This window comes from Leptinotarsa decemlineata, unplaced genomic scaffold (assembly GCF_025532065.1).
Source record: "Leptinotarsa decemlineata unplaced genomic scaffold, Ldec_3_MD MMD2_P_RNA_scaffold_2, whole genome shotgun sequence".
Taxonomy (NCBI): domain Eukaryota; kingdom Metazoa; phylum Arthropoda; class Insecta; order Coleoptera; family Chrysomelidae; genus Leptinotarsa; species Leptinotarsa decemlineata.
The window spans coordinates 3201429-3223299 of record NW_027412529.1 but is presented as its reverse complement, the minus strand read 5'-3'; the positions used below and the strand labels follow the sequence as shown (position 1 = coordinate 3223299).

The following is a 21871-nucleotide window of genomic DNA, read 5'->3' as shown; positions in this document are numbered from 1 at the left end:
CTCCTGAAATTCCGAAAATGAGGAGAACCTACAAAACAAAGAAAAATAATTAAAAAAAAAGAAAAAAAACTGTCGACGCTGGAATTCGAACCAAAAACTACAAGGCCGTCATGAATAATGAGCGTGCACCAACTCACTGCGCTACTGAGCTTAATAAACTACTTTTGCGGAATCATAAACATAGCATAAAGCTTTAGCTCTATTATAATATATTTAACTTTTATTTTTTAAATATATTTACTTCTCGAAAATATCTTACATTCATTAATAAATAATTATTATCGAGGGCTTCTAATAAAAATTTATTTAGTTCCTCTCTTGAGAAGGTTTTTGCTTTATTAGGTTTATATCCTTGGTTTTGCCTTTTCAAGAAAGCAATTAGTTTTGGGTATTTAATATCCATATTTTCTTTTATTTGAAGCATGGTACGTAGCATCGAATACTTGGACCACAATGTAAAGGCTTTTAGTGTATTTGCTAATATCGAAAAATATCCCAACATAACATTTTCTGAGTAAATACCAATATGCTTTTCTTCGGCCCATCGCTTGAAATGTAAATATTGTTTTTCGTATTTATCTTTAGATTTTTGGGGCAATAAAGATTGTACCGTTACATTAACTTGTTCCAAAATATTCGATGGTGTATTATTTATATCTTAAAAATCGCTTGAATCACTCATTTTTATAATATTCTTGATATTTTACAGATATACCTATTATGTATGGTGAATCACACTTTGAAACTGTCAAACGACCATATCATGCTATAAAATTTGTCATAAATTCGAAAACCGGATGGATATATGAATCTAACAAATTATCGATGAAAAAATCGTTAAATTAAAATACCTACTGATTTATACCATATTGCAAAATACAGGTTGTTCTATAAATAAACGGTAAACTTTATATTTATATAATAGAATATAGTTTAGGTTGTCAATGCCGTATAAATTATTTCATTGTTATATTATCAATGATTAATATTCTGAATTGGATGACAGTAAAAGATAGATTACAATATTTTTCTATGATATTCATATTCAAAATACTCACTGGAAAAGCACCACATTACTTCAATGAGTTTATTACATATAACCATCAGATACTCAAATACTATACAAGAGGAAGAGATGACTTGGTTGTCCCACGAACTAACCAAGCAAAAACAATGAATTCTATTTTTCACAGAAGATTCTTGGACTATAACAAGCTTCCTAATGAAATTAAACAAAGTAACACCCTTCAAATCTTCAAAAGCTCCTTATCTGAATATCTACGGGCACAATACTATTCCAATTGAGTTGTTCATCATTCTTCTCTCTATTAATCTCTTCATCATCTACTACTGCTATGTTTTACCCAATTTATTCCATTATATATGGTCTTATATATTTCAGTTTTTTTTGTAATTCTGTTTGATAACTGATATATTTGTTTAATATTTATGTACAGGGTGATTCAAAAGTACTTTGACAAACTTCAGGAGGTGATTCCTCACAATATTCTAATATGAATTGTCCAAATAAATAAATGTCTGGAAACGCTTCGTTTCCAAGATACAGGATGTTGAAGTTTTATTTTTATTTTCGTTTTTTTCAAATATCTTTTGAAATACTGAGCTTAATTAAACGAAACTTGGTAATAGGAGGTTTTTGATGTGTCGAATTCGAACCTGATGTTTTTATTGCTCTTACTAGTAGGGGGCACCACCTACACGTCTTTTTCTTTTTTAAAGATTCATCAGTTTTTTGGGCGTACTTCTAGCACATTTTTCAGTAAAAAAATCGATTCCTCTATCATATCTACGTAAATAAGCTACCCTTGTTACTAGTCGCTGTAAGCAACCGTTTTCTAAATATTTGGACTTGAAAACTTCAAGTCGATTATTTGATAATCGATGCATGTTGAAGTTATTCCGAATATTTTGCTTTTTTCACAAGAATGCTTTGGAAATAAATTTGACTTTTGTGAGTAGTTTTGGTAATTACATATTTTGTGACAGTTAGACATTTTGTTGAAGTTTCCATAAGTAGAAGTAGAAAACACTTATTTTGAAAAAATGGATTATTTAAACAATAATGCTCATTTAGCCGATATTCATTTTGTTTATGGCCTTACGGATGGCAATGCGCGCGAAGCAAGACGTATTTACCAGGAGCGATTTCCTAATCGAGTACTGCCTTCAGCTCCAACATTTGGCAGAAACAGATAGCTTCAAGAGGGCAGCTGATATTATTGGAAAACCACGAGCAGTCTGAACCCCAGAATTGGAAGAAGCAGTTTTGAACGCTCTCGAGGAGAATCCAGAAACAAGCACAAGAGTAATTGCTGGAGCTGTCAATTCTACTCATTCCACAGTTTGGAGAATTATCCACGATCAACAGTTTTATCCATACCATATTTAAAGGGTACAAGCTCTTTTGCCACAAGACTTTCCTCAACGCATTACTATGTGTCAATGGTTTTGAGAAAATTGGCTGGAAATCCTCAATATTTAAGATATGTACTTTTCACGGACGAGGCAAACTTCTCCCGAAATGCTATCACAAACTTTCATAACAACCATGTTTGGGCTCTCGAAAATCCGCACACAGTTAGTGAAAGGCATTATCAGTATCAATTTTCTGTAAATGTATGGGCGGCAATAATTGATAACTACTTGATAGGTCCTTTCTTCCGCTCCGACTGAATGGCGCAACTTACAGACACTTTTTAGAAAATGAATTTCCGGGACTACTTCAGAATGTACCATTAGAAATTCGTATCCGCATGTGGTTTATGCATGATGGGGCTCTGGCCCATTTTAGCGTTGTAGCCAGGAAATTCCTTAACACAGTCTATCCAAATTGATGGATCGGTAGGGGTGTAGAAGAACCTAACCAGGCGTGGGCACCAAGGTCCCCAGATCTAAACCCGATAGATTTTTATTTTTGGGGACATTTGAAGTCACTAGTTTATAAGACTCCAGAAGTGAACGAGGAAGATCTAAGAAACTGAATAGTAGACGCCTGTGAAACAATAAGAAACACACCAATAATCTTTGAGCAGGTACGAGATTCAATGACTAGACGACTGACTGCCTGTATCTTCGCTGAAGGTGGACACTTCCAACAATTTATTTGAATACAATTTAGTTTCGTTTATTTTAGTTTATTCTACATATTCAAAATTTCCTGAAATAAAATGTTGACACTTCTTGCAAATTGTATTAAAACAAATACTGATTATGCACCCTTGATACAAAAATAACTATTTCGCTCAAGGATGTCATAAAGGAACGTACCCAACAGTAATGACCTCTTTAAACGAGTAAAACGTCAAATTCATTTCCAAAGCATTCTTGTGAAAAAAGCAAAATATTTGGAATAACTTCAACATGCATCGATTATCAAATAATCGACTTGAAGTTTTCAAGTCCAAATATTTAGAAAACGGTTGCTTACAGCGACTAGTAACAAGGGTAGCTTATTTACGTAGATATGATAGAGGAATCGATTTTTTTACTGAAAAATGTGCTAGAAGTACGCCCAAAAAACTGATGAATCTTTAAAAAAGAAAAAGACGTGTAGGTGGCGCCCCCTACGAGTAAGAGCAATAAGAACATCAGGTTCGAATTCGACACCTCAAAAACCTCCTATTACCAAGTTTCGTTTAATTAAGTTCAGTATTTCAAAAGATATTTGAAAAAAAACGAAAATAAAAATAAAACTTCAACATCCTGTATCTTGGAAACGAAGCGTTTCCGGACATTTATTTATTTGAACAATTCATATTAGAATATTGTGAGGAATCACCTCCTGAAGTTTGTCAAAGTACTTTTGAATCACCCTGTATATTAGGATATCTATAAAAAAAAATAAAAATGAAAAAATAAATAAAATGAAAATAAATCTATTTCTATAGAGATTAGGTTTTTGTGGAAAAATCGTGAAGCCTCCCATTTTTGTGGACTGTCATATCACAATCACCTGCTTTAACTTATAGGTTTGAATTTCTCGAGAGCCAGAAAAACAGCTATCTAGACAGCTCTGGTAATAGTTTCGAAAAAGCTATTTCCTTGTACGAAATGAAGGAATCCAATGAAGCCGATGAGAGATGGCTGCAGTATTACATACTCGGTAAAATCGCCGAGAAAAAACAAAAAGAACCAGCGGAATACTTACAGTTATACATGACAGTAAGTGTAGTCTTAGAAGTTCGAAGAATTTGCTTCAATAAACTATTTTCCAGGCCAGTACCCTTCTGGACGAAAACAAGGCGGAGTACCCCGACAAAATCTACTACAACAACCCCCAGCACTTGGCTGTCGAAGCATTGGAACTCCATTACCGAATCAACGCGTCGGTTCTCAAATATCTCGAACTGCATGAAGGAAAAGATATACCGAACACTCTGGGAACCTTCTTCAAGAAATGTTTGAACTCTTCGAAATTCTCCAGGAAGCCAAAACCTTCCGCCCAAAAACCAGAAACAGAATCACCTATTAAAACAGTGGAGAAAGTCACCCCGGAACCCCCCGTTAAGACTACCGAAAGTAGCGCAAGCTTGAGCTTTCAAGAACAGTTCCTCAACTCTCTCAGTAAGCTAGAAGAGAGTGATAAAGCATCTCCTGCTGATAAGAGCGAGAAAAAAGAGGATGCCGAGAAAAATAAAAACGAGGAGAAAGTTTTACCAAGTGAAACATCTGAGAAGGGGGATATTGTTCCACCCCGTGAGGTTGAGTTGGACAGTAAAGTTTCTTCTGGCAATCCAGGAAGCACTCCTACACCGAACCTTTGCCTCAAACCTGAAGCCGAGCCAGTTTTGAAAGTAGATCCATCTTCTAACCCTTCGGAGAAGAACGTTGAAGTAGTAGAAGAATCCAAAAAAGATGAGAACAAGACCGAAACTTTAGAGATCCCAGACGAGGATGTTATAATGATATCAGACTCCGAGGAAGAGGAGAAAAAAAATGAGGAGGAAAGTGAAAAGACTGAAGAAGAGGGTAGTGAGAAAGCAAAGGGACAGTCGAATGAAATGGCCATGGAAGTAGAAAACGAAAAGGCCGTGGAAGAAATCCTGGAAAAACCGGAAGAGATTAGAGAAAAAAACATGGGAGAGAAGAACGAGAGTGTTGCTGCTGATGTATCAGGTAATGTAATTTGAAGTTGAAATTATTTATTTAATCTAAAGCAAATGGAACTTCAAACGTTCAAGCCAGTCTCTATATACCTACACAGTAGGTTCAATGGACTGACGCCTATCAGAAAACAACTACTCCCCTGGCTAATACCACGAAGGGCGTTGGATTATATCAGACAGGCGTCAGTGCAGGAATCTTCACAGAAAATGTCCTGCATATGCAATTGGCAATACAAGAGGAAGAGGAAGAGGAATGAAATACTCTGAAAGAATTCCGATTTTCAATTGTGGAATATCATTGACTTTAGGTCGATGATGGTCACTATCTTGCACTGATGAGTGGCTAATAAGCCCGAAACCGGTCTGCAAGTGTGCCCGTTCCATAATTGAAGGTCGACTCTTTCAGTTGTATTGCCAATTGCATATGCAGGACATTTTCTGTGAAGATTCCTGCACTGACGCCTGTCTGATATAATCCAACGCCCTTCGTGGTATTAGCCAGGGGAGTAGTTGTTTTCTGATAGGCGTCAGTCCATTGAACCTACTGTGTAGGTATATAGAGACTGGCTTGAACGTTTGAAGTTCCATTTGCTTTAGATTTGTTTATTGCCAGTCTTCAAGCATAGCCCATTGATTAATAAGAAAATTATTTATTTATTTATTTCATACACTATTCTACAGGATGAACCCAATTACAGAATTGGGAGTAACAGTGGCATTTACAAATATGTTATGTACTTACATAATATAATTTGTGAATCTATATAAAAAAAAACAGAACTGTCAGTTAGCTAAGAACTGTCTTTTGATTTGTATAATCTGGCAGTTGAATATATCTAGGACATGACTAACAGAATTAGAGGTATCGCACATTGTATAAATTGGAGATTTTTTCATTATATTTGTATGCAGAGTGTTGAGATAAAATCTAACACTATTCCTAGATGACCGTCTAGGAACCCAAAAATTCAACATAAGTAACAGTTGAGAGCAGGTGATGATATTGTTTATGACCTTGAATAAAAAAATAAATGAATAATATTTACGCCTTACCTCGAGACTACAAAAATTGTGAGTTTCAAGCAATTCACAATAGTGTGTTCCTACAGTAGGATACGTGCCTTCAAGTTTAAAAGACATATATTGTAGGAAGCGCCTCTGTAGGGCTTCTAGTTGATTTATATGAACCTGATAGTAGGGACTCCACACGACAGATGCCTATTCCAGTCTAGATCGAACAAAAGTGAAATAAAGTAATTTCAATGTTGAAGCTTTTTTGAAGTCTTTTGTATTTCTAACTAAGAATCCATACATGCGATAAGCTGCTGTTACAGTAGTGTCAGTATGTTTATTGAAAGAGAGGGATGAATCAAAAGTAACACCTAGATCAGTGAGTGTGTCAGGACACTCCAGAACTTGATTGTTTATGACGTAGTTGTGTGAATTCAGGTTGTTTTTAGTGAGTAAGACATTACATTACATTTGGATATGTTGAGAGATAGATTATTCTTTCGAGACCAAGTAGCAAGGCGATTTAAATTCAGGGCGGGACGTTCGCAATCATTAGAACATGTTATATTGTAATAGAGTTTCAAGTCATCTGCGTATAAAAGGAAATTGACATCAATCTCAGCTCCGATATCATTAATCAACATATTGAATAGTAGGGGTCTTAGATTTGATCCTTGTGGTACACCAGATGTGGCTATATATTCGATAGACTTGAGGCCATTGAGTTGGACGTACTGCTTACGGTTGTAAAAATACGATTTGAGGAGGGTGATTAAGTCATTGGATAACCCAAAAGTTGAAAGCTTGTTGAGCGGGATACTATGGTCAAGTCTGTCGTACGCAAATCAGTGTAGATGACATCAATCTGAGACTGACAATCAATACCCTCTGCAATGCATTGAGTGATTGTTACAAGATTCGTGGTGGTTGAACATCCTTTCATGAAACCATGTTGATTGGGGGCATATGAAAGAGATTGGTCTGTAATTTTGTATCTCACTTTTATCTACTTGTTTGAAAATTGGGCAGACTTTCGACATTTTCCATATCGATGGTACAGTTGATATTTTCAGGAATATATTAATTAGAGTTATTAGTGGTTCAGCCAGAGCTGAGGCACAATCTTTAATGATAAATGCTGGAATATGATCAGGTCCCACAGTAAATTCAGGCTTTAATTTTTTTTTGGTATGATAAACATCTTCAATACTAAAGTTTTTGATTGCCAAGCTGGGAATATCACTACTGTTGTTCGCATAGTCACTTAATGTTGACACTATATAAGAACCACTGAAGAAATCTGCAAAACCATCAAGAATATCTGAGGGATTATCGAGTAGCTTGCCTTCATGTAACATTTTATCTCCGGTTCCATTCTTATGTTTTGACTTGCTAATGATTGACCAAAACTTATTAGGGTTATGGATAATCTCGCTCTCAGTTTTCTGAATGAATTTTTTATAAGCTATTCTAATGGCTGCTTTGATTTCTGTCCGAAGACGTTTGAATTCGTGAAAAGTGTGAATGTCGCCGTTTCTTTTGTATTTACACCAAAATTTTGTTTTAGTTCGAGTTTTCTTTATCAATGCGCCATCAAAGTAGGCTGGATAATTATTTTTAGATTTTATCGAGAATTTTGGCACGCAGCGATCAAATACACTGTATAATTTTTCATAAAAGTGAAGACAGACATCATCTGTATTGCGAAACGCATTTAGAAACGTCCAATCGAGATTGAGGATCAGCTCATACATGAGCGGAAAGTTAGCTTTTTTAAAATTGTATGGTTCTTGGAAACATGATGCAAATTTATTCTTTGAGTTCGTTTTGAAGTTCAGTTCGCAATGTTATTTCCAAAGCAGGATGATGACCGTCCTCTTTTACTAATGGATCTATGATACCAATTAAAAATGCTTTGGCAATATTCTGAAATAGAAAGAACAAAAATATAGAGATGTTTTTTCTTTATCGTGTAATGAAGTATCAACGACTGTGAATGTTCAAAATTTGAAGGCTACGTAAATTCGATTATCGATTTTCTTATTTTTTATGTTGGTATATTGCCATGCGTCCCAAGGTAAGAGCCCAAGAGAGCCGAGACCAAAAAAAGTGTGCGTCGTGATAACTTAAACCAGTGGTCGCCAACCTCTTCAATGTGTTGAGCTACTTTGTTAATTTTGGAATAAACAGCGAGCTACCCACAGGGAAGCCACGGAACGCAACGTAAATGAAATAATCCACGGTTAATTTATCATTATGTGTATTTATTTTTCTATTTAACTGGTAATACATAATACATAGGTACTAATAATAAACTAATAACAAAATAACTAATATTACTAGTACGTACTTGTTCATAGCTACATTCCTACCTATCAAACGAAGGTGTTTGAAAAATAAACACAAACTTTTATCCAGCCACAACGGCATGTCACGTATGATTAAAAATAGTTAATAATAACAACAAAAAAGTAACGCACTATCATGAACATAAACATTGAAAAATAAAAAACACGTTCAATGAGAAGGCTGACACTCAGACTCATCGATAATTTTTTTAATGTTTGCAGTATAATTTGATGCAGCCATTCGAATACAATTATCCAAATGTTCATCTGTAAGTCGATTGTGATATTTGTTCTTAATAAACTTCATATTGGAAAAAGAAGATTCACACAAATAGGTTGAACTGAATAATGCTTTCACTTTCAAGGCAACACGGCATAGAACTGAATATTTGTCTTTACTTACAATAGGCCAGATACATTCAGTACTTGAGACTAACGATTTTAAGGCTAAATCATTTTGAAACTCAATGACTTCCATTTCTGTTGCAGCGATGTCTTCGCCAAAGTTCTGCATATCCCAAGTTGCAAACTGTTGGATATCAATTTCCATAAAGGGTGACACAACAAACTGCGCTACTAAAGCCATTTCATTGAAATCCCTTAAACGATTTTTGAAGTTATTCTTCAGGGTAGAAATTATTTCTACATGATATTTGTTGTCATAGGGTTCTAATGGATTTTGAGATATTTTTTCTGAAAGAATAGGAAGATGCTTGGCATCGCTGTTAATTAGGTTTTGTTCGCAAAACTCCAACTTATTGATAAATGCTTTTATATCAGAAATCATTTCCGCTAGTTCTTTGTCTCTCCCCTGAAGCTGCAAATTAAGTTCGTTTCATTTCTCTGTAATGTCCACGAGAAAACCAAAATCTCTAAGCCAGATTGAATTTTCTAGTTCCGGAGTTGGTTCATCGCGTTGTTTGAAAAATTGAACTATGCCAGATATGACATCATTAAAACGTTTCAGCACCCGTCCTCTACTTAACCATCGGACTTCAGAGTGAAGGAGAAGGTCCCCGTATTGACAGTCAACTTCATCGGCCAAGGTTCTGAATAATCTTCTTTGTAACGCTTGAGCTCTAATCTTGTTCACAATTTTTACCACCAGTTTCATAACGTTGTTTAGTTTCAGGAAATTTCCACATAATGCTTGCTGATGGATAATGCAGTGGTAACAGAGAAATTGCGGAAAAGTTTCATCTTTACGACATAACGCCACCAGACCCTTATCACAACCCACCATAGCTGGAGCGCCATCGGTTGTCAAGCCTACCATTTTCGATATTGGAATTTTCTCGGAAGAAATAATATTTTTTTAAATGAGAAAACAACTCATGTCCAGTAGTGTGTCCTTTCAGTGGAATGAACTTCAAAAGATCTTCTTTAATCATAAAATCACTAAAAACCATCCTGACGAACACGGCCATCTGGGCAGTGTCAACGACATCTGTTGATTCATCCAGTTGAAGTGAAAAGTAAACACAGTTATCTAAGTCAGTTCTTAACTGTAAAAAAATATCAAATCTCATTAATTCTACACGTCTCTTCACTGTATTAGCAGAAAGTTGCATAGATTTTATAGCTGAAACTATCTCGTCTTTATTTCTAAAGTTGGCAAATAACGAATCAGCAGCTTCTAAAAACGCCTGTTTTATCGTTTCCTTTTTTTGTGCAATTATCTGGGACACACGGTACGATGCTTCAGTTGCAGTCTTATTTTTGTCGACTGTTCTTGAAAATATTGATTATTGTCCAATTAACTGCTTTTTTAACTGTTTCAGTTTCTCCTTTCTGGCGGCAGAATGTAGTGGGAATGATTTTTCAAAATTAGAATGTACAGTTTTATGATGTCTCTCAATATTTCCTTTTTTAGCAACAGAGACCGAAGTATTACATAACAAACACACAACTGCTTGCCATAATATTATTTTTGTTGTTCTCTACTAACCCAACCGCTGGACGTTGGTTACGCGTTCAGTTTTAAACTAAGCGCAATGTCGCCGCGCCGTGCGTATTTATCCCGTTCAAAGCAATCCAGATCGTTCTCGAACACTAACGCGCTGGTCCGGCTGGTCGGTTCTGGCCGATTCTAGCTTGATGGCGTCAGCGGCAGATCATCGCTCACCGCAACGTTGCCGCTATTTATGTTTAATATTATGACAATTAGATTTTTTTGTGGAATTTTCGGAAGCTTCTCTGATTTTTGCAGTTTGTATTTTTTAAATTAAAATCGTTGTGAGAGCTACCAGAATTGCCTCCGCGAGCTACCGGTAGCTCGCGATCGACCGGTTGGCGACCACTGACTTAAACTAATCTTAGTTGAACTATTTAATATTGAAATTGTTCAACTTGAGAAAAGCTCAGGTTATTTCTTGAATTTTATATGTATTAATATGATAATGTAATTCACCTCATTCTTTCAACAAACCTCGTATATCCTGTAAGTAATTGAAATTAATATTACGGAAGCCTAGAAAATGTGAATCCAGAAATAGATAGAGCAACTCTATTTTTTTTTCGCCAAGAAATGGACGGACTGATTGAAAAACTACCCTTTCACTTACAGATAATCATGATGAAACCATTATCGTAGACGAGATCAAAGACATGCAACAAATGTTTGATGAAATGATGGAAAAGACTATGAAGGAAACTGAAGAAGAAAGAAACGGGATGGATTCCGATATGAGTGGAGCGGATAGAGTTGAAGAAGTCGTCGTATCAAAAGATGAGAAGGAAGCTGAGGAAAGTAAAGTTGTGAGTAAGATGGAGGTGGATGCGAAAGAAGAAAACGTCGGGAAGCCGAAGAAGATAAAGCCGAGCGATAGTGAGACTGATGGAGACAATGCAAGGGTAAGTTCAGCGAAAATTGTTGAAGAAGGTATGAAATTTTTATTTAAACGAACTACTATTAAATTAATATGCAAAATCAATGTTGAAGGCATCATTTTATTTTGTGTCATCCACCTCACAGGTTTCTTAATATTTTACTTCATATATTGCCCTATGCATTAAATTTTTCTAGTATACAGTGCATTTCTGTAATGTTTCCTCCCCTTTTATTTTTTGAAAAAATCGCTTGAATTTTTTCTTCCAATGGACGAGAATTGACCATTTTAGAGATTGTTGACGTGGTACCTTTCTACAAGTAAAACCGAAAACTTAATGAGAATATTCTAACTGAACAATGATGTTCATTGTCGTACTGACATTTTTTGTCGTTTTTATAAACAAAAAATAACTTAACAAACCTTATCGAGTTGTTGGAATTGCCATAAAGGAATATTTCTAGAAATATCGATGTTAATGTGTTTGTCTTCAGGGAATTTTAAATGTTCCACCATTTTGTAGTAGGTGACGATATTGACTTCATATTCTAGGGTTGAGAAGTATTCGTCAGGAGCTTCAAAATTATATGTCACAAGATCTCCCTTTTCATTCAATTTTTTTCCCATCTTGAAAGTTTCATCTGTCAACTTTACTTCAAAATAAAGTATTCATGCATTAATTTCATTATCCCAAATTTCAATTTTTTGACCCGTTCAAAAAATAAAAGGGAGGGGGACATTGAAGAAATGCACTGTATTTTCACATTGAACCTTCATTTGGGGGCATTTTTCGTAAATATATCCTTCTTGCTATATATATAGATGTTGGAGCGAGAGATATATACAATTTGCTATAGGTAACTACAAAAACTCATAAATCGAATTATCATTGTAAAATTCATTTATTTTGATCTCAATTGTTTTATATTTTTATTTGCTCAGTCTATAGTATTCAAGTTTTTCCAGAAGTGTGATGATATAAATACAAGAAAGGTCAGAGTTCTGAATTGCAATGAGCTATTTTAGAATTAGTCCAATTAATAACAAAAATAAATAAACAAATATGATTATGTAAATCAATAATATAAATCGTTTTTAAATGCTATTTGGAATTTTTCTGTGTTGGAAAATTATTTACTGTCATTTGGTGACTCATTATATGCAATTAATCCTTCATAAAATATGTATAGATTTTCTGGAAAATGCAGATTTGAGATTTTTTTGTTTGACAGATTGAGCTGTTTTGTTTAATGATCACGTAAATTTCTTCTTTCTGTGTATTCCATGGTGGATTGTTTTTTATTTATCATCATGGACTGTTATTTTTATTTTTATTGTGAAAATTGTGTATACCATCAGAAGTTACCTGTAAATTCATAATAGTGATAAATTGACATTTCATAATATACATTTATTTTATTTATTCCCAAGAAACTGCAATGGTTTACACAGAGAATCATTTATACAACACATTCATATATAAATATATAATTTCAAAGGAAGCTATTTCAGAATTAGTCCAATTAATAAAAAAAAAAACAAATATGATTATGTAAATCAATAAAATAAATAGTTTTTTAATGCTATTTTGAATTTTTCTGTGTTGGAAAATTTATTAACGTCATTTGGTGATACATTACATGCAATTAATCTTTCATAAAATATAGATTTTCTGGAAAATGCAGATTTGAAATTTTTTTTGTCAACAGATTGAGCTGTATTGTTGAATGATCAAGTAAATTTCTTTGTTCTGTGTATTCCATGGTGGAATGTTTTTTATTTTCCATCATGGACTGTTATTTTTATTTTTATCGTGAAAACTGTGTATACCATCAGAAGTTACTTGTAAATTCATGATAATGATAACTTTTTACTGGTGGAAAAATATAAAATAGGCAAAAGAAACATCAAAGATAATTACCACAACCAACAATTTAAAAAAATGTGGTTTCTTCAAAAGGTCTGTTATGCACGTTATTCTCTTTTATTTGAAATTTTGCAGACCTCGGTAGATGATTCTAGCAGCGGTTCCAGCTCTTCTTCTAGTTCCAGCGACAGTTCTGATTCAGACAGTGATGACGATGACGATGATGAGGAAGAGAGTAGTTCAAGTTCATCGACGTCTTCTTCAGAGCGTTCCAACGAATTCATGTCGGACTGTGACATAACTCACTTGATTGACAGATGTGTAAGTGGTAAGTAAACGCGTTCACAAAAACCGAGGTGACCAACTGGTGATTTCTTATTCCCCTGTGATTTAAGTAAATAAGCTACACTACATACTACTATCTAGTGTTTTATAAGTCTACTTTAAACTGTTATATCTCAGTAAATACTTATTTTATTTAATATAAATAAGCGCCTTTTGAATCAGTGCACTCTTAATTCCAAAATAGGGTGCTCCGGATTCGATAAAGTCGACGAAGGCCGTTTTTGTCTGGTCCTGATTGGCGAAGGTTCTACTGGTGAGGAAGTTATCAAACTGCTTGAAAAGGTGGTTGTAGGTTGGTGAGAGGTCTGGGAAGAATGGTGGTTGAGGCAGAACTCTGCCCTCAATTCGTTTAATTTTCGAACGGTGATTTGTGAACGTAAGGTCGGGCTTTGTGGTGGAGTAGGATCGGACCTCTTTTGTTGATTACTGCCGGATGCTGCTGACGCAATTTTCGGTACATTCTGTCAATTTTCTCACAATAGGACTTTGCTGTGTTGGTTTGGCCAGTTGCAGAAAGTTATAGTGAATCACACCAGCCCCATGTGACCCATTGTACATCCTCCCAAGGAGTTGTCCTCCTAGGTCATCGTCCATCCTGTCCTTTCCAGGAAGGTGGACAGGAGACATCTCCTTTATATTGGCAGGTGTAGGCCAAGACTCGCCGAACAAACACTCTCTTTGGCAACCTTGAGGTGTCTCGCGGTGGCCTCCGCGAAGCTTTTGGAAGGTGCAGCGACATTACTGTCGTTGCGCGGCTTCTTCAACCTTCTTGGGGTTCCCTTCGTGGAGGTGCACAAGTGAGGGAGCTTTCCTGCAGGTTCAGCAGGTTCCGCTGTCTTTATTCAAGGCGAAGCTCTTGGCGCCCGCCGCAGAAAGTGGCGCCCGATTCCCCAAGGGGATCGTCCGTAACCGCATATCATCTTGCGGCCATTCAGCTGTCGGCACAATTCCTTACACGTTAGCTTGGGTAGGCTGGTCCACCGTGGCATCTTTCTCAAATGCTTTTGGGGAGTTTTAGTTCCCCTCACCCTACTTATTTCTGCCACAGACCAGGAGTCCGGCGACCCCGTCCGTAAGACCACATTGGCTTCCCGGGGAGGGCCTCCAGTCCCCTGGACGTCCCCCATCCGTCACCTGGGGACGCGTCCGATAAGTAGCCCAACCCACGGGCTTCATGATCTTTCCAATAGGTTTTGAACCAACAAAAACCGCATGAGAGCTGACGCCCAGTCATCAGAGTCCTCAAATAATCGTTCTGGATTACTGTAGGTCGACCACTCATCTTCCAGGCTGAAATCTCTGGAACAAAATTTCACAAACCAACGTCAAACAGTACGTTCGGCAGCGCTTTGGTGGAAAAAAAAATTAACACCATCAATGTAAAGTATATACCACGACACAGTAGAATAAATATTTATTGAGATAAGGAGCTACAAAAACACATGACATTGAAACGAATAAGACTTTTGAACAACCTAATACTTCCCTATTTTCTCCGATGAAAGATTTCTGCTTATCATTTTCTGTTTTTTTTTTCTGCCTCATCTACCCATGACAAACATAGAATTTCTCTTGAGTACATCATCTTTTGACACCGTTATTTTTGTCATTATTTTTTTGTCTAAAACAAGCACTTTTTCCAAAAACCAAAACTGCAATACACTTCTCGACGCGCCATTCAACAACCAAGTTAACGTCGTCTGGAAATGAAGAAAACTCAATTTCCAACTTTAAAGATGGTCTTCATTTATATCTAGCAGATTACACTTTCACTTTCCGACTCACATCAATGATTTTGTGCAAAAATATCCGAAATCGGATATGAGTTGCGTGTTCTTCGAAACGAGTTTTAATGTCTCGCTTTGTGTGACCGATATATTTCATATGAGGAAACTTTCACGTTCAACTTTTCAAAATACTATCTAATCTGTTAGTTGTAAGTCGAAGATTCTCCCTCAATTTACGTTTTCTAAATAACTCATCTACTGTATTTTAAAAAAACCTGTTGCTCTCAGATATATCTCTGATAACATATACAAGAGTGGTATTATTTCTATAGACATCAAATTCTACACTAAGATATCCTAAAATGGTTGTCTGTCTGCTTCATTGTTTTCAATTTCATATATGAACTCAATATTCAGGGAACTGCTGTTGAAAGTTGAAACAAAATCTTGCACCTTCGGTTTCTTTGTGTCAAAAATTGCCAATACATCGTCAACATTTCGGATACAAATTTTCTTCAAATTCAAATTCGCCATGAACTGAATTATAAGAAAAACACTTTTCTCTATTCCGTTTGTATTCCAAAGATTCGTAATGGAATCGAATCAGATAACATCCACGGGATTCCTACACAATACTATTAATGGTCTACACTTCTTTGTATAAAGTTAATTTTTGAAATCGATTGCTTCATTCCTTTATTTGGTAGATTCCCACATTTTTTGTATCAATATTGAGAAGTAGAAGGCCAAAAACTTTCCCAAAAATTAATCTCTCCTAAAAATATGCCCTTTCAATTTTAAGTTTTTTGGTATTCTTTATTGTGCTAAATTGTGCTTAATTGTGCTAAATTTTCGTTACACTGTGATTTACGGTGGTAGTCTTTCATTAGTGAAGTAACTCATTTGTTTTACTAAATTTTACATCAATGTTGTAAATCATGCCCTGAAGAAAATATCGCCGGCCGCCACTGGTAGACGTAAACCAATTGTGACGTAGGTACGATGTACGCGAATGTACGATGTTCGCTGCCGTTCTAGATGTAGCGAGAATTCCGAGGAATGTTCCGGTGCCTTCGATTTCCAAATATAAGCGCCATCCACTCCAACATCGAGACAGTCAAGTGGAAGTTACAGTGCGGTACGCGAAGCGACCCACGTAAAGCGTAAACCCACGGGGGAAAATATAACATTAATATACATTTATAACGTGAATTATATGCAAGTCCATTCGTAAATACGTAACTCAGTTTACTGATGAACACGTTATGTGTTTAAGTATATTCTGCATCTATTATTGTTCTGTACATTCACCTACTTGTCTTTTTTTATAGATCGGTGCTCTTACTTACAAATTTTAAAAAAAAATCATCAAAAGAGTGTTGCTCTTATCTAGAAACCCATAACCCGTTTCCAGCTTTTACAGTAGCTTGGCTGTAACAAAAAACTCTTTGAAACTTCAAGTTTGAATGTTTAAAAAATCTGTTTCTGTTTAAATCTGTTTTTCCGTTAACCAGCTGTCGTAACCCTACGAACGACAACCCTCAGAAGTCGAAACTTGTGCGATATAAGGATTAACGAGGTCTTACCTTTTAACGTGTGATTCCTAAGATGAGTTGGACGATAGCAAGTGAAAATCGATCGTTCAGACTAGGGCTTGAACCATCGACCAACACGGCGGTCAATTCGAGTGAGTGAACAAAGCACCCACGTCGAACTGACCGGCTACCGACCGACCGAGAGACTATTGAAAATCAGGAGAATACATCAAATAATACTATCGATGGTTGTTGAAAAGTGAAAGTGTACCCTGTTAGTCATAAATAGAAACCATTTTTCGTGTTAGGAAGTGTTTTTTCATCTCGTGAAGACGCCAACTTGGTTGGTGAAATACTCGTCGAGAAGAGTTTTGCTGTTCTGGTATTTGGGAAAAGTGCTTATTTTGGATTGATTCTACGCTAGAGGTTCCAGTTTTATCTAATTTTGTATTGATCTCTAGTGCAGTTTGTTGAAGTAGATAATGTATTGTCTTCATCAGTCAACGTAAAGGATACACATAACCCAAGGACCGTTATATAACATAGGATAGCTGGATGACTACAGATTTTCGCCAGTCGAGTAGCGCTCGGTGACGTCACCGCGGACCGATCTCAAAGCGTTCTCCATTACACATATGGAGCGAATATTACATTTTATATTTTTTGTTTTACTTTTGGGACATTTTTCGTTCATTCAATCAATACAAATTGAGAAATTGATGTAGTAAAGTTTTTAAAAGAAAGTACAAACTTTATTCACGAAAATAGAACAAAAACTACATTAGGAAAGAACAATTAAATAAAATTCTTAATGGGTGCTTACTTTAACATACGTTCTTTGTTATTGAAAAATAAATTGTAATAAAGAAGTTAACTACATTTACATACCTATTACTATGTAATGATTATTTTTAAACATTAAAAATATAAATAATAATTTTAAGAATTATTACATAATAGTTTTTTTCATTTTTTTAGCTAATTTCCGTTTCACGTCAGAATTTGGGGTACTGCAAATCTTGCGTTTACCTGCCCTTTTTAACTGACTGTCTAAAAACTGTTTTGTGTTTAAATAATTTATACGAATAACAGTCCTCAGTTTATAGAAGAGTTTGATTATATCAAAAGGTAAACTTTCTCTTTTTTTAATTTTTACAGATAATTTTTTGACAACCATTGGCTCTCTCCTTAGTTTGTTGTTGCCATGGTAAATTTCAAAGTGCTTGTTCCACTGTTTAATTTTATTTAAAAATTCACTTGAGGGTTTAATAAGACCCCCAAATGAAAGCTGCTGTACCCATGATGTTATATTGGGAGAAAAATCAGATTTAATCTTATAAGTAAAATCACCTAGTTGTGGATGAGTCGTTTTAAATTTCTTTGCTGTAAAACCAGCAATATACTCAAAAGCATCATCTGTAGTTTCTGGTGATTTTGTATCGGAAGTTCCTGAAATATCAGATGTTGCAAACGAACTTCCACTGTTACTACTTTGAGTTACTGTGCCATTAGAGGTGTTATTACATGCGTCTTCTTGAGGTAACTCGACAAAAACCTTAGCTTGTTCCAAAACTCTAGCGACCATATACTCCTCAGGAACCGTTTCTTGTGTGTTTACCTTGAAAACAAAAGTTAACATGCACATTGAAGCAATAAAAAATAAAATGTTTTTTATTACCCGAGCCTCTAAAATACCAGGATTTTTTCCTAAGATAATCATCCTTATTCTTTTCATGGCTTCTAATGGTGACGGGTGTTCATTTGGGCCTCGGCACCGTAGTTGGGAAAAAAAATTTCAAGGCAATCCTGATTGAGTTTGTGAGTACAGATGTAATGTACATCTTTACATTCGGCTGTGATCTCCCGGTACAGTAACTTTAAAGATTCAATGGACATTATCATCCCTTTCCGAAATGTTTGTAAACATTGTTTTCCTTCGGCTCTCATGTCAAGTAGCATAGTTTTAACTTTATCTAAATGGTGTTCTTGTTCATTTAAATAAATTCCATAAGGAGCTTTCAAACGATTGGGATCAGGTGGTGTTTTTACATGACTGTTGAAAATATCAAACCAAGAATTAACATCGTTTATAAACATGCCAAGGTCTTCAGCAAGTTTTTTGTCGGGGCCAGGTTTGTATCGTAACAGAGCCTGTGCTGTATTGCGGGACAATAATTCGGCTGCTAGTCTTACGTTTTGTCGTTTACTTTTTTCGTTTCTCAGGTCTCTTTCGTAATCATTGCTAGTAAAATGAACGGAACAAATTTGACTGGTATCAGGATTCCATTTATCCGCTCTTTTGCAGCGTCTTATCCATTCTTTTCGTACAGTACCCGATACGAAATCATTTGCTTTAGGAAAGTTGTGGTAAACAATGTCTTTTCCGGTAAGTTTTGTGGACACACGGCAGTTGTTACAACCAAAATAGCGCTACGACGTCCTGGCATGTTTATTGTAAAAAAATTCTTTCATTTACTAGATGCACGAAGAAGTATAAACACAAAAACCGTCACTTAACAACGTGTCGCATCGCGTTCACAGTCACACACCGCGATATTCCAACGGCTACGGGTCCGCGGTGATGTCATGAAGTAGTGGGGACTCGGTTCACACACGACAACGTTGCTGGTATAGTGATCTGGCTATCCTATGTTATATAACGGTCCTTGCACATAACCTAAGACTTGTACAATACATCACCTGATCAACTCACAACAAAAAAGAAATATCACTCATTAAGTGTGAATTTATTTTTTGTGAGTCTATTCTCACATTCTCCTTCTAGTAAAATTTTTGAATAACATAGTCCCATCGTGATAAACACTTGACGCAACTAATATGGTTTATGGTCTTTATATTTATTGTCATAAAAATTGTAGGTTTGGAAATATGTGTAAGCAGGTTATCCCAAAATTACAAAGCCCTCTACAGATTGGCACACCTCTATTTCAATTACAAATCCAAAAAAGATATGATCAAGTGCAGACAGCTATTACTTGGAGAGTACAAATGTAAGGACGGTACGATCGTGGCTGGGCTGTTCAGCGATAGAAAACCCACCAACTTTTTCAATGTGAGTCTCATCAGTCAGATCATGTGCAAAGTTTGTTTCCTTCATGCTTTCATCTCTAACCTTAGGGTATTCTGAGGATCCCGTCTACCGAAATCGACAGACCAGGTTCCTTGTCAGCTCACATGAGTCGATGTATATCTCTGCTCATGCAAATCCTTAGAACCACCACCGACAATAAGACGTTGATAGATTTGAGTATACAACTCAGGAAAACTCCTGAACCGGATAAGTAAGTAAAGTAGTAATGCTAACTAATATAGTAGATAAGTTATTCAGGAAACGTAAATTAAGGGGTACATGATTAGTTTAAAAAAAATATGTGGGGTACCGCAAGGATCAATACTTGGGCCTGTTTTGTTTCCTATATATTTCAGTTCTTCGGCTACGGGAAATTTATTTGCTACATTACAAATGTTTGCTGATGACAACACTTCAATTTACAATGGAAATAGTGAACAAGAAATTGAAATGAATATTTCAAAAGACCTTGATCGTATATCTTCATGGCTTCAATGCCATGAAATGTCACTGAATTTTCAGAAATCTTCGTATACAGGCTGATTCACGGTGGATGGCACATTAGACGTTTCTGGTGAACCAGACAACGGATCACTTTGAAAATTTAATGGAGGGCATATTCGGACATTCTCTAGCCAACTAAAATATTTTCGACAATGCGGTGTTGCCGCTTCTATTAGAAAGCAGTAGCAACTTTGATTTTTCAAATGGAACACTCTGTATATAATATTATTTTTGGAATCTCCAACAATTGCCCGACAACTTTTCTTGATATTTCCCTATACCTATGGGTGATACTTAGACACTTCCCACACGTCAGCCTAATCTCCGTTACTTCAATACAGGGTGGTAAAAAAATACAGTTTTTTCGTTTGCTTGAAAAAGTTGCTGAAATTTGATTATTTTAAATGGAACACCCTGTATTTTATTGAAAATTCGGAAAGCTGCTGAAATTTGATTTCTTTCTATGTATATCATACCTATACCTAACTAGTCAAGTTTCGGACTTATGAACATTTATTTGTGAAAATGTCCCTTCAGAATGGTATTTCCATTCGGTATTTGGTAAGCAGGCCATGATTACTATTTGACAGTAGCGTTGTGACATTCTCCTAATAATATCGACATTTTCGTCACTTCAGAAGTTGCAAATACCTTCAAAACGATGGAACAAAACTATTCAAACGAAGTTCTTATGAATTTGTTCATTATTTTTGGACAGTGTGTCAAAATTATCAGCAGAACATGTAGAAAGTTCAATGAAATGTATCCGAATCTACCGCCAATGAACCTCAAGAAATTTATACGAATTCAGAACAATTTCAATATGTTTGGATAAACTTTAAAAAAGCACCAAGAAACTTGAAATTGGAAATATTGATATGAATAATTATAAAAAAGTAAAACAATCATGTGGAATATTTCAAAATATGTTCGAATCGCTGGTCGTTCACTTCCAAGCACTTTAAAATGCGGGTGTTGACTGCTTTCGTGGTGGCAGATCTGATTTCATTGGGATCCAAATCTTCAAATGTTTGGGCAATCCTTTCTAACAATTCATCTCTCGAACGCACGGGTATTTTGTAAACTTTTTCTTTAAACATTACCCACAAATAAAAATCTAATGGATTAAGATCGGGTGATCTTGCTGGCCAATTCCATGGTCCCAAGCGCCTCATCCACCGATCGTCAAATAGTCTATCCAGTTCTGCGCTCACTTCTCTTGTGCAATGTGCAGGAGCTCCGTCTAGTTGGTACCAACAGTTTCGATAATCTTCGAGTGGCAGATTATCCACGAAACTGTCTACAGTATTCTCCAAAATATTCAGGTAGCTTCTGGATGACTCCTCGTATATCACGTACCTCAATTTGTTGTCCATCAACATGCAGAAGACATTAAAACTAAATTTTTCTTGAAATCCGGCTTCTTTTGTGACGTGAGGATTTTCACTGGACCAATAATGACGATTTTTTCTATTGAAAATCCCTTCTC

The 21871-nt window shown here is 35.8% G+C and overlaps 1 protein-coding gene across 1 annotated transcript in view; it reads left to right on the top strand.

Annotated features, from left to right (window-relative positions):
• LOC111512916 (calcineurin-binding protein cabin-1) overlaps nt 1-21871 on the top strand; it is a 71356-nt gene that overhangs the window by 30138 nt on the left and 19347 nt on the right. The window contains 6 exon segments of the mRNA XM_074181560.1: nt 3990-4182; nt 4236-5136; nt 11052-11338; nt 13316-13508; nt 19667-19860; nt 19926-20089. Of these exon segments, the coding sequence (XP_074037661.1) occupies nt 3990-4182; nt 4236-5136; nt 11052-11338; nt 13316-13508; nt 19667-19860; nt 19926-20089 (1932 nt within the window).